Here is a 12,851-nt window from a genome sequence, read left to right on the forward strand (position 1 = left end):
TCATTTTATACATCTCCATCAGGTCACCTCTCATCCTCCGTTGCTCCAAGGAGAGAAGGCCGAGTTCACTCAACCTATTTTCATAAGGCATGCTCCCCAATCCAGGCAACATCCTTGTAAATCTCCTCTGCACCCTTTCTATGTCTTCCACATATTGGAAAAAGGATGTAGTGAGACGACCAGAACTGAGCACAGTACTCCAAGTGGGGTCTGACCGGGGTCCTACATAGCTGCAACATTACCTCTCGGCTCCTAAATTCAATTCCACGATTGATCAAGGCCAATACACCGTACACCCTCTTAACCACAGAGTCAACCTGCGCAGCTGCTTTGAGCGTCCTATAGACTCAGACCCCAAGATCCCTCTGATCCTCCACACTGCCAAGAGTCTTACCATTAATACTATATTCTGCCATCATATTTGACCTACCAAAATGAACCACTTCACACTTATCTGGGTTGAACTCCATCTGTCACTTCTCAGCCCAGTTTTGCATCCTGTCGATGTCCCGCTGTAACCTCTGACAGCCCTCCACACTGTCCACAACACCTCTAACCATTGTGTCATCAGCAAACTTACTAACCCATCCCTCCACTTCCTCATTCAGGTCATTTATAAAGATCATGAAGAGTAAGGGCCCCAGAACAGATCCCTGAGGCACACCACTGGTGATCGACCTCCATGCAGAATATGACCCGTCTACAACCACTCTTTGCCTTCTGTGGGCAAGCCAGTTCTGGATCCACAAAGCAATGTCCCCTTGGATCCCATGCCTCCTTACTTTCTCAATATACCTTGCATGGGGTACCTTATCAAATGCTTTGCTGAAATCCATATACACTACATCTACTGCTCTTCATTCGTCGATGTGTTTAGTCACATCCTCAAAAAATTCAATCAGGCTTGTAAGGCATGACCTGCCCTTGACAAAGCCATGCTGACTACTCTTAATCATATTATACCTCTCCAAATGTTTATAAATCCTGTCTCTCAGGATCTTCTCCATTAACTTACCAACCACTGAGGTAAGACTCACTGGTTTATAATTTCCTAGGCTATCTCTACTCCCTTTCTTGAATAAAGGAACAACATCTGCAACCCTCTAAACCTCTGGAACCTCTCCCATCCCTATTGACGATGCAAAGATCATTGCCAGAGGCTCAGCAATCTCCTCCCTCGTCTCCCACAGTAGCCTGGGGTACATCTCATCCGCTCCCAGTGACTTATCCAACTTGATGCTTTCCAAAAGCTCCAGCACATCCTCTTTCTTAATATCTACATGCTCAAGCTTTTCAGTGTTCTGCAAGTCATCACTACAACCACCAAGATCCTTTTCCATAGTGAATACTGCAGTAAAGTATTCATTAAGTACCTCTGCTATTTCTTCCGGTTCCATACACACTTTCCCACTGTCACACTTGATAGGTTCTATTCTTTAACGTCTTATCCTTTTGCTCTTCACATACTTGTAGAATGCCTTGTAGTTTTCCTTAATCCTGCCCGCCAAGGCCTTCTCATGGCCGCTTCTGGCTCTCCTAATTTCCTTCTTAAGCTCCTTCCTATTAGCCTTATAATCTTCTAGATCTCTAACATTACCTAGCTCTCTGAACCTTTTGTAAGCTTTTCTTCTTGACTAGATTTATAGCAGCCTTTGTACACCACAGTTCCTGCACCCTACCATAACTTCTCTGTCTCATCGGAACGTATCTATGCAGAACTCCACACAAACATCCCCTAATCATTTGGCACATTTTTTCTGTACTTTTCCTTGAGAACATCTGTTTTCCAATTTAAGCTTCCAATTTTCTGCCTGATAGCCTCATAATTCCCCTTACTCCAGTTAAACAGTTTTCTAACTTGTCTGTTCCTATCTCTCTCCAATGCTATTGTAAAGGAGATAGAATTATGATCACTATCTCCAAAATGCTCTCCCACTGAGAGATCTGACACCTGACCAGGTTCATTTCCCAATACCAGATCAAGTACAGCCTCTCCTCTTGTAGGCTTATCTACATATTGTGTCAAGAAACCTTCCTGAACACACCTAACATACTCCACCCCATCTAAACCCCTCGCTCTACAGAGATGCCAATCGATATTTGGGAAATTAAAATCTCCCATCACGACAACTCTGTTATTATTACACCTTTCCAGGATCTGTTTCGCTATCTGCTCCTCGATATCCCTGTTACTATTGGGCGGCCTATGAAAAACACCCAGTAAAGTTATTGACCCCCTCCTGTTCCTAACCTCCACCCACAGAGACTCTTTAGACAATTCCTCCATGGTGTCCACCTTTTCTGCAGCCGTGATTGCTGACCAAAATTATCAACTAAGATCATCCCATGGGTCTGCTCTTGGCCCGTATCCCTCTAAAACTTTCCTACTCATGTACCTGTCTGTGCCTGTTGTTAACGTAGCTACCGCTGGCAGTGAGAGGGAAATATTTCTGATTAGTGTGAGGTGTTGTAAGTCCATGTTTGATCACTGATATTAAGATTAGAAACATAGAAAACCTACAGCACAATACAGGCCCTTCGGCCCACACAGCTGTGCCAAACATGTCCTTACCTTAAAAATTACCTAGGGTTACCCATAGCCCTCTATTTTTCTGAGCTCCATGTACCTGTCCAGGAGTCTCTTAAAAGACCCTATTGTTTCCTCCTCCACCACTGCCGCCGGTAGCCCATTCCACACACTCACCACTCTCTGCGTAAAAAAAACTTAACCCTGTTATCTCCTCTGTACCTACATCCAAGCACCTTAAAACTGTGTTCTCTCGTGCTAGCCATTTCAGCCCTGGGAACAAGCCTCTGACAATCCACACGATCAATGCCTGTCATCATCTTGTACACCTCTATCAGGTCACCTCTCATCCTCTCCCGTTCCAAGGAAAAAAGGCAGAGTTCACTCAACCTATTCATACAAACATAGAAATACAGGGTCTGGCCCTGTGGCTCAGAAGGGTAGGGAAAGGAAAAGGAAGGCAGTAGTGCTAGGGGACTCTATACTTAGGGGGTCAGACAGGCGATTCTGAGGACACAGGAAAGAAACTCGGATGGTAGTTTGCCTCCCAGGTGCCAGGGTCTGGGATGTTTCGGATCACGTCCAAGATATCCTGCAGTGGGACGGAGAACAGCCAGAGGTTGTGGTACATATTGGTACCAATGACATAGGTAGAAAAAGGGAAGAGGTCCTGAAAACACTACAGGAAGTTAGGAAGGAAGTTGAGAAGCAGGACCTCAAAGGTAGTAATCTCGGGATTGCTGCCTGTGCCATGCGACGGAGAGAATAGGAATAGGATGAGGGGGAGGATAAATGTGTGGCTGAAGGATTGGGGCAGGGATTCAGACCTTTGCATTATTGGGACCTCTTTTGGGGCAGGTGTGACCTGCACAAAAAGGATGGGTTGCACCTGAATCCCAGGGGGCCAATATCCTGGCAGGGAGGTTTGCTAAGGCTACTGGGGAGAGTTTAAACTAGAATTGTTGGGGGGTGGGAATCGGACTGAAGAGACTGGGGAAGAGGAGATTGGCTCACAAATAAAGAAAGCTTGTAGACAGTGCGAGAGGGAGGATGGGCAGGTGATAGAGAAGGGACGTGCTCAGACCCGAGGCTTGAGATGTGTCTATTTTAATGCAAAAAGTATTGTGAACAAAGCGGATGAGCTTAGAGAGTGGATCAGTACTTGGAGATATGATGTGGTGGCCATTACAGAGACTTGGATGGCTCAGCGACCGGAATGGTTACTTCAAGTGCTGGGTTTTAGATGTTTCAGAAAGGACAGGAAGGGAGGCAAAAGAGGTGGGGGCTTGGCACTATTGAACAGAGATAGTGTCACATAGAAACATAGAAAACTTACAGCACAATACAGGCCCTTCAGCCCACAAAGTTGTGCCAAACATGTCCCTACCTCTGAAATTACTAGGCTTACCTATAGCCCTCCATGTACCTATCTAAAAGCCTCTTAAAAGACCCTATCATATCCACCTCCACCACCGTTGCTGGCAGCCCATTCTGCACACTCACCACTCTCTGAGTAAAAAACTTACCCCTGACATTTCCTCTGTACCTACTCCCCAGCACCTTAAACCTGTGTCCTTTTGTGACAACCATTTCAGCCCTGGGAAAAAGCCTCTGACTATCCACACGATCAATGCCTCTAATCATCTTATATACCTCTATCAGGTCACCTCTCATCCTCTGTCGCTCCAAGGAGAAAAGGCCGAGTTCACTCAACCTATTCTCATAAGGCATGCTCCCCAATCCGGGCAACATCCTTGTAAATCTCCTCTGCACCCTTTCTATGGTTTCCACATCCTTCCTGTAGTGAGGCGACCAGAACTGAGCACAGTACTCCAAGTGGGGTCTGACCTGGGTCCTATATAGCTGCAACATTACCCCTCGGCTCCTAAATTCAATTCCATGATTGATGAATGCCAGTACACCGTACATCTTAACCACAGAGTCAACCTGCGCAGCAGCTTTGAGCGTCCTGTGGACTCGGACCCCAAGCTCCCTCTGATCCTTCACACTGTCAAGAGTCTTACCATTAATACTATATTCTGCCATCTTATTTGAGTGTGCTGTAGGTTTTCTGTGTTTCTAATCTTAATATCAGTGATCAAACATGGACTTCCAACACCTCACACTAACCAAAATATTTCCCTCTCACTACCAGTGGCAGCTATATTAACAATAGGCACATAGACAGATACATGAGTAGGAAAGTTTTAGAAGGATACGGGCCAAGAGCAGACCCATGGGATGATCTTAGTTGATGATTTTGGTCAGCATGGAGCAGTTGGTCTGAAGAGCCTGTTTCCCTGTTGTGTGGCTGTAGATCAGATGGAGACTGGCTGTACCTGGGCAGATGTGTGTGCAGTTCCACCACCTTCCCATTGACCACTAACGCACCAATGGCAAGCTGCTGCTTGGATGGTCTGAGCGCAGTTACTCATCCAGCAAGTGTACCTGCTTTGTTCCACCAGAGCCCTATGGGATCTTTTACTTCTACTTGTGGCTGCATCCCAGGCTCATTGCATTATTTCTGACAATGCAGCACAATCTCAGTTCCATGCTAGAGCATCACCCTCAATTTTTATGCTCAAGAGGACAATGTATCTAATGACAGAGGAGCAGGGCGGCACAGTAACATTATAGTTAGTGTAATGATACAGTATCAGTGATCAGAGTTCAATTCCCACCTCTGTCTGTAAGGAGCCTGTATTTTCTCCCCGAGACTGTGTGAGTTTCCTCTGGGTGCTCTGGATTCCTCCTGCATACTTCAAAGACATACGGGTTAGGGTTAGTAAGTTGTGGACGCACTGCATGTGGCAATTCTTGCGGGCTGCCCCCAGTATAATCCTCAGACTGTGCTGGTTGTTGATGCAAGCAAGACACTTCAAGTATGCTTCAATGTACATGTGACAAATAAAACCAATCTTTTAATCTCTGTCCTGTGCAATCCTGACACCTGGCAATGTCTGTGTGCAGCTTGTGTGTCATAAGGCTCCCTCCCAAAGCTTCAGTTTCATCCCACATCCAAGGTATGGCACCCCCTACCGTGTAGGTGAATGGTCGAATTTGGAGCGAGCTGATGAGAATGTGGGGGTAATAAAAATGGGATATATGTAGGATTAGTGTAAATGGGTGTTTGATGAGTCAAAGAGCCTGTTTCTCAGTGACGAATTAAATTGCTGGTGCAGCATGGATTGTCACTGTACAATGAGGAACTGCGGGGATGTTGGAAACCGCAGAGAGTGCTGCGGGCAGCCCAGCGGTGCACTTCCTACTGTTCAGGGCATTTACAAAGCCAGGTGTGTAAAAAGTGCCCGAAGGATCACTGGAGACCTGAGTCACCCCAACCACAAACTGTTCCAGCTGCTACCATCCAGGAAACGGTACCACAGCACAAAAGCCAGGACCAACAGGCTCTGGGACAGCTTCTTCAACCAAACCATCAAACTGATTAATTCACGCTGGAACAATTGTCTTTCTATATTATAATGACTGTCCTGTTATATACCTTACTGTTTATTCCAAATGCTATTCTATTTGCATGCTATTTATTACAAATGACTAATTTGCACATTGCACATTCAGATGGAGATGTAACATAAAGAATTTTACTCCTCGTGTGTAAAGGATGTAAAAAAAATAATAAAATCAATTAAATTACCTCTTCCTTGTAATCTATTCTTTTCTTCAGGTCAGTCAGTATTTCGTTAATGCTATCGTTAACTGTGAAAACAAAACAAAAGTTAGGGATGACTGGTGCTGGAAAAGACCAGAGCGACCTTGACAACATGTGTGCACCATGTAACCTGTAGATTTGTCTTCCCCTTACTCCCTATTAACTTGCCTAGTGTTTCTTTGTATCACTGGGCTACTTGTTTCTGATGCTGTATAGTCAGGGGCTGGCAAACTACAGAACGCTGGGGCTTTCCTGTTATTCAGGTTCCCGAGGGATCCCACTGACCAGGCTTGTAAATACAGTAGGCACAAAATCACCTCCTCCTTCCCCCTTTCCCCCCACCCCACTTTAATCTGGCTTCTGCCCCCTTCCTTTCCATTTCCAATGCAGGATCTCAGACCAAAATGGTGACTGTTTATTCCCCTCCATTGATGTTGCTCAACTTCCTCAGTTCCCCTGTCTTGGTGACATCCGCAAAACAGTTTACCACATTATCATCCAGATCATCGACGTAGGTGACAAACCAATGGACCCTGCACCGACCCCTGTGGCTCACCACTAGGCACAGGCCTCCAGTCAGAGAGGCATTCTCTGGCATCCAGTTTACTCCCTCATCTTGAATGCCAAGAGTCTGCCCTTTCTTGATCAATCTCACATGCAGGACCTTGTCAAATGCCTACTTAAGTACATGTAGAAAACATCCACTGTCTTGCCTTCATCAATTTTCCTGGCAACCTCCTCAAAAACTCTACAAGATTAGGTAGACATGGATATCCAAGGATATGCTGAGCACAGCCTGCAAGTTTTGCTACACATTCCGGTGCCAAAATAGCATGCCCACAAGCTGGGCAGAACGACACAGAACACAATAAAACAAGCCCCGTTCCTCCCTCCTGCGCATGCACATACACAAAACTGCGGCTCCTGCTTACCCCTTTCCCTAAACTTTTCATACCTACAGCCTCTCTTCCATCTTTTAGAATCTCTACTCAAAACATTGACCGTCCACTTTCTTCCATCAATGCTGCCTGACCCACTGAGTTCCTCTAGATTTTTGTGAGTTGCATGTAAATCCTGTAAGTGACTCACTTAGACCTTTCCATCACCCTCAAGACAGGGCAGGAGTGCAATAGAATGCCCTCAGCCTGCAGGGTAAGTAGAGTGCCAGTGGAGGTTAGGAAACTTAGACCATTGCATAGTGGAAGCTGTCATGCAAAAGTTAGAAAATACAATGTTGCCAATTATAAACCCTAAAATTTGGGTCCATTATGTCAATGATACCTTTGTCATAGTAAAACACAGTAAAATTGAAAGAACTTATAAACTAATCAATGATGAGTTCAACGATATTATGTTCATGATAGAAACAGAAACTGAGGGGAAACTGGCATTTTTGGATGTGCTTATCAGTAGAAACACTGACAGCACTTTGGAAACATCCGTTTACCATAAGGGAACACGTACAGCTCAGATCCTGAGCTATCACAGTAAGCATCCAAAAGCACACAAGAAAGCTGTATCAAAAGAAATGTGGCAAATGTTCAGGGGATATTTGTGTGGAGTTCTGCATAGGTACGTTCCAATGAGACAGGGAAATTATGGTAGGCTACAGGAACCGTGGTGTACAAAGGCTGTAATAAATCTAGTCAAGAAGAAAAGCTTACAAAAGGTTCAGAGAGCTAGGTAATGTTAGAGATCTATAAGATTATAAGGCTAATAGGAAGAAACTTCAGAAGGAAATTAGGAGAGCCAGAAAGGGCCATGAGAAGGCCTTGGTGGGCAGGATTAAGGAAAACCGCAAGGCATTCTACAAGTACGTGAAGAGCAAGAGGATAAGACATGAAAGAATAGGACCTACCAAGTGTGGCAGTGGGAAAGTGTGTATGGAACCGGGGGAAATAGCAGAGACACTTAATGAATACTTTACTTCAGTATTCACTATGGAAAAGGATCTTGGTGATTGTGGTGATGACTTTCAGCAGACTGAAAAACTTGAGCATGTAGATATTAAGAAAGAGGATGTGCTGGAGCTTTTGGAAAGCATTAAGTTGGATAAGTTGCCGGGACAGGACAAAATGTACCCCAGGCTACTGTGGGAGGCAAAGGAGGAGATTGCTGAGTCTCGGGCAATGATCTTTGCATCGTCAATGGGGATGAGAGAGGTTCCGGAGGATTGGAGGGTTGCGGATGTTGTTCTTTTATTCAAGAAAGGGAGTAGAGATAGCCCAGGAAATTATAGACCAGTGAGTCTTAATTCAATGGTTGGTAAGTTGATGGAGAAGATCCTGAGAGGCAGGATTTATGAACACTCTGAGAAGTATAATATGATTAGGAATAGAATAAATATGATTAGAATTAGGATTAGGTCATGCCTTACGAGCCTGATTGAATTTTTTGAGGATGTGACTGAACACATTGATGAAGGAAGAGCAGTAGATGTAGTGTATATGGATTTCAGCAAGACATTTGATAAGGTACCCCAAGCAAGGCTTATTGAGAAAGTAAGGAGGCACTGGATGCAAAGGGACATTGCTTTGTGGATCCAGAACTGGCTTGCCCACAGAAGGCAAAGAGTGGTTGTAGATGGGTCATATTCTGCATGGAGATGGGTCACCAGTGGAGTGGCTCAGGGATCTGTTCTGGGACCCCTATTCTTTGTGATTTTTATAAATGATCTGGATGAGGTAGTGTAGGGATGGGTTAGTAAGTTTGCTGTTGGATCAAAGGTTGGAGGTGTTGTGGATAGTGTGGAGGGCTGTCAGAGGTTTCATCGGAACATTGATAGGATGCAAAACTGGGCTGAGAAGTAGCAGATGGAGTTCAACCCAGATAAGTGTGAAGTGGTTCATTTTGGTAGGTCAAATATGATGGCAAAATATAGTATTAATGGTAAGGCTCTTGGCAGTGTGGAGGATCAGAGGGATCTTGGGGTCCGAGTCCATAGGACGCTCAAAGCAGCTGCGCAGGTTGACTCTGTGGTTAAGAAGGCATACGGTGTATTGGCCTTTATCAATCGTGGAATTAAATTTAGGAGCCGAGAGGTAATGTTGCAGCTATATAGGACCCTGCTCAGACCCCACTTGGAGTACTGTGCTCAGTTCTGGTCGCCTCACTACATTCTTTTTCCAATATGTGGAAGCCATAGAAAGGGTGCAGGGGAGATTTACAAGGATGTTGCCTGGATTGGGGAGCATGCCTTATGAGAATAGGTTGAGTGAACTCGGCCTTTTCTCTTTGGAGTGACGGAGGATGAGAGGTGTCCTGATAGAGTTGTATAAGATGATGAGAGGCATTGACCGTGTGGATAGTCAGAGGCTTTTTCCCAGGGCTGAAATGGTTGCCACAAGAGGACACACGTTTAAGATGCTGGGGAGTAGGTACAGAGGAGATGTTGGGGGTAAATTTTTTACTCAGAGAGTGGTGAGTGCATGGAATGGGCTGCCGGCAATGGTGGTGGAGGCGGATACGATAGGGTCTTTTAAGAGACTTTTGGATAGGTACATGGAGCTTAGAAAAATAGAGGGCTATAGGTAAGCCTAGTAATTTCTAAGGTAGGGACATGTTTGGCACAACTCTGTGGGCCAAAGGGCCTGTATTCTGCTGTAGGTTTTCTATGTTTTCTAAAACTTTGCTCTGGAGAGCAGAGAATAAAGAGGAGTGATGTCTCTTCAAAGTACTCAGACGGAATGACTACTCATGGAACTCTATATGAAGATGCCTATGAGTTTGAAAATGCACCCACAAAAAACGATCAAACAGATTAACCTTTCATAAACTAATGTGGGCAAAATTCTAGACAACGCACAGAGCTTGCCACACAACCAATCAGTGACAAGTCCCCCTCACTACGTCACAACTGAGTTTCCGTAATGATGACAAATCAACTGATCGATAAGTATCTAGAAGCCAGGCATTCGGAGGACATGCCACAAGTGAAGAGTGCACTGATGATGTCTCCTCATATGGAAATGACATGTTCGTAAATGGATTGTCAAAACCAGAGAACAACTCAACAACTCAACTAACAACCACCCAAGCTACACATTTTCTGGGTTATTTCAAATGGATGCATCTGACTTTAGCTTCTCCTGCCTATGTTTTCCTATGTTCTTATGGTCTTAAAAGAGCCAGGAAATTGTTTTGTAGTTGTTAGGCCACACTTGAAGTACTGCGTGCAGTTTTGGTTGCTCATTACAGGAAGTTATGGAAATTTTGGAGGGTGTGCAGAAAAAGTTTCTCAGGATTAGAGGGGAAGTTGGACAGACTTCCGCTGTTTTCTCTGGAATACCAGAAGCTAAGAGGCAACCCAATAGGAGAATGCAAAATGATGAAAGAATGTTGAAATGATGAAAGATGCACATCAGTGACCAGCTACATCAGCAAGTGCATTGATGATGTCACTGTGTCCAAGACCATCACTACACGCTCTAACCAGAAGCCATGGATGACCGCAGAGGTGCGTGCGCTGTTGAGGACCCGTGACTCCACCTTCAGAGCAGGCGACAAGGCAGCCCTAACAACAGCAAGGGCCAAACTGTCCTGGGCCATCAGAGAGGCAAAGCGTGCACATGCCCAGCGGATCCACAGCCACTTCCAGGACAGCGGCGACACGCGGTGCATGTGGAAGGGCATTCAGGACATCATCAACTACAGGACAACATCACCTGCCTATGCTGGTGATGCCTCCCTCCCAGATGTGCTGAACAGCTTCTACGCTCGTTTTGAGGCAAAAAATGATGTGGCGGCGAGGAAGTCCACCCCTCCTCCAAATGACCAGGTGCTGTTTCTCACTGTGGCCGATGTGAGGAGAACCTTGTGCAGGGTCAACCCACGGAAGGCTGCTGGACCAGACAACATCCCTGGTAGAGTGCTCAGAGGATGTGCAGACCAGCTAGCAGATGTTCTCACTGACATCTTCAACATCTCCCTGAGCAGCGCCACCATTCCAACATGCTTCAAGGCCGCCACCATCGTCCCCGTGCTGAAGAAGTCTTCAGTGTCCTGTCTAAATGAGTACCGTCCCATTGTACACACATCCATCATCATGGAGTGTTTCCAGAGGCTCGTCATGAGGCACATCAAGAACCTGCTGCCCCCCTCACTGGACCCCCTGCAGTTTGCGTACCGTCCCAACCGCTCAACAGATGATGCCATTGCCATCACCCTCCACCAGGCCCTAACCCACCTGGACAAAAACGGCATGAACATTCGGATGCTGTTCATAGACTTCAGTTCAGCATTCAACGCAATCATCCCTCAGAAACTGATTGGAAAGCTGAGCCCACTGGGCCTGAACACCTCCGTCTGCAACTGGATCCTAGACTTCCTGACTGGGAGACCTCAGTCAGTCTGGATCGGGAGCAGCATCTCCAACACCATCACACTGAGCACGGGGTTCCCCAGGGCTGTGTGCTCAGTCCACTGCTGTTCTCTCTGCTGACCCACGACTGTGCTGCAACACACAGCTCGAACCATATCATCAAGTTCGCCGATGACACGACCGTGGTGGGTCTCATCAGCAAGAACAACGAGTCAGCTTACAGAGAGGAGGTGCAGCGGTTAACGGACTGGTGCAGAGCCAACAACCTGTCTCTTAATGTGAACAAAACAAAAAGAGATGGTTGTTGACTTCAGGAGGGCATGGGGCGACAACTCTCTGCTGAACATCGATGGCTCCTCCGTAGAAATCGTTAAGAGCACCAGATTTCTTGGTGTTCACTTGGCGGAGAATCTCACCTGGTCCCTCAACGCCAGCTTCATAGCAAAGAAAGCCCAGCAGTCTCTCTACTTTCTGTGAAGGCTGAGAAAAGTCCATCTCCCACCCTCCATCCTCATCACATTCTACAGGGGTTGTATTGAGAGCATCCTGAGCAGCTGCATCACTGCCTGGTTCGGAAATTGCACCATCTCAGATCGCAAGACCCTGCAGCAGATAGTGAGGTCAGCTGAGAAGATCATCGGGGTCTCTCTTCCCGCCATCACAGACTTACACCACACGTTGCATTCGCAAAGCAAACAGCATTATGAAGGACCCCACGCACCCCTCATACAAACTCTTCTCCCTCCTGCCACCTGGGAAAAGGCACCAAAGCATTCAGGCTCTCACGACCAGACTGTGTAACAGTTTCTTCCCTCAAGCCATCAGACTCCTCAATACCCAGAGCCTAGACTGACACCAACCTACTGCCCTCTACTGTGCCTATTGTCTTTATTGTTATTTATTGTACCGCTTGCACTGTTTTGTGCAGTCCTGCGTAGGTCTGTAGTCTAGTGTAGTTTTTGTGTTGTTTTTACGTAGTTTCAGTCTAGTTTCTGTATTGTTTCATGTAGCACCATGGCCCTGAAAAACATTGTCTCGTTTTTACAGTGTACTGTACCAGCAGTTATGGTTGAAATGACAATAAAAAGTGACTTGACTTAACTTGATAGCGTAGACAGACAGAAACTTTTATCCAGGGCAGAAATGGAGAATACATGAGGGCAAAGTTTTAAGGAGAGAGGGTGAAAGTTTAAAAGGGATTTTTTTAACCTAGGAAATGGTAGGTGTCTGTAATGCACGGTAGGGGTGATAGTGGAACAAACAGAATAGTAGCAGTTGAGAGACTTTTAGATAGATATATGAATTTGCATCGAATGGAGAGATATGGACCATGT

At 45.8% G+C, this 12,851-nt stretch overlaps 1 protein-coding gene across 2 annotated transcripts in view; it reads right to left on the reverse strand.

Moving 5' to 3' along the window:
• The window catches only part of podxl (podocalyxin-like), a 171,270-nt gene that overhangs the window by 11,895 nt on the left and 146,524 nt on the right, over positions 1–12,851 (reverse strand). The window contains exons 6-7 of one of the 2 annotated variants that reach the window (XM_073066773.1): positions 6,183–6,244; positions 5,209–5,286 (exon numbers count right to left, since the gene is read on the reverse strand). In XM_073066773.1, the coding sequence (XP_072922874.1) occupies positions 5,209–5,286; positions 6,183–6,244 (140 nt within the window). The remainder of the gene's footprint in view (positions 1–5,208; positions 5,287–6,182; positions 6,245–12,851) is intronic. The other variant, XM_073066774.1, reaches the window with a different exon arrangement.

This window comes from Hemitrygon akajei, chromosome 14 (assembly GCF_048418815.1).
Source record: "Hemitrygon akajei chromosome 14, sHemAka1.3, whole genome shotgun sequence".
Classification (NCBI taxonomy): domain Eukaryota; kingdom Metazoa; phylum Chordata; class Chondrichthyes; order Myliobatiformes; family Dasyatidae; genus Hemitrygon; species Hemitrygon akajei.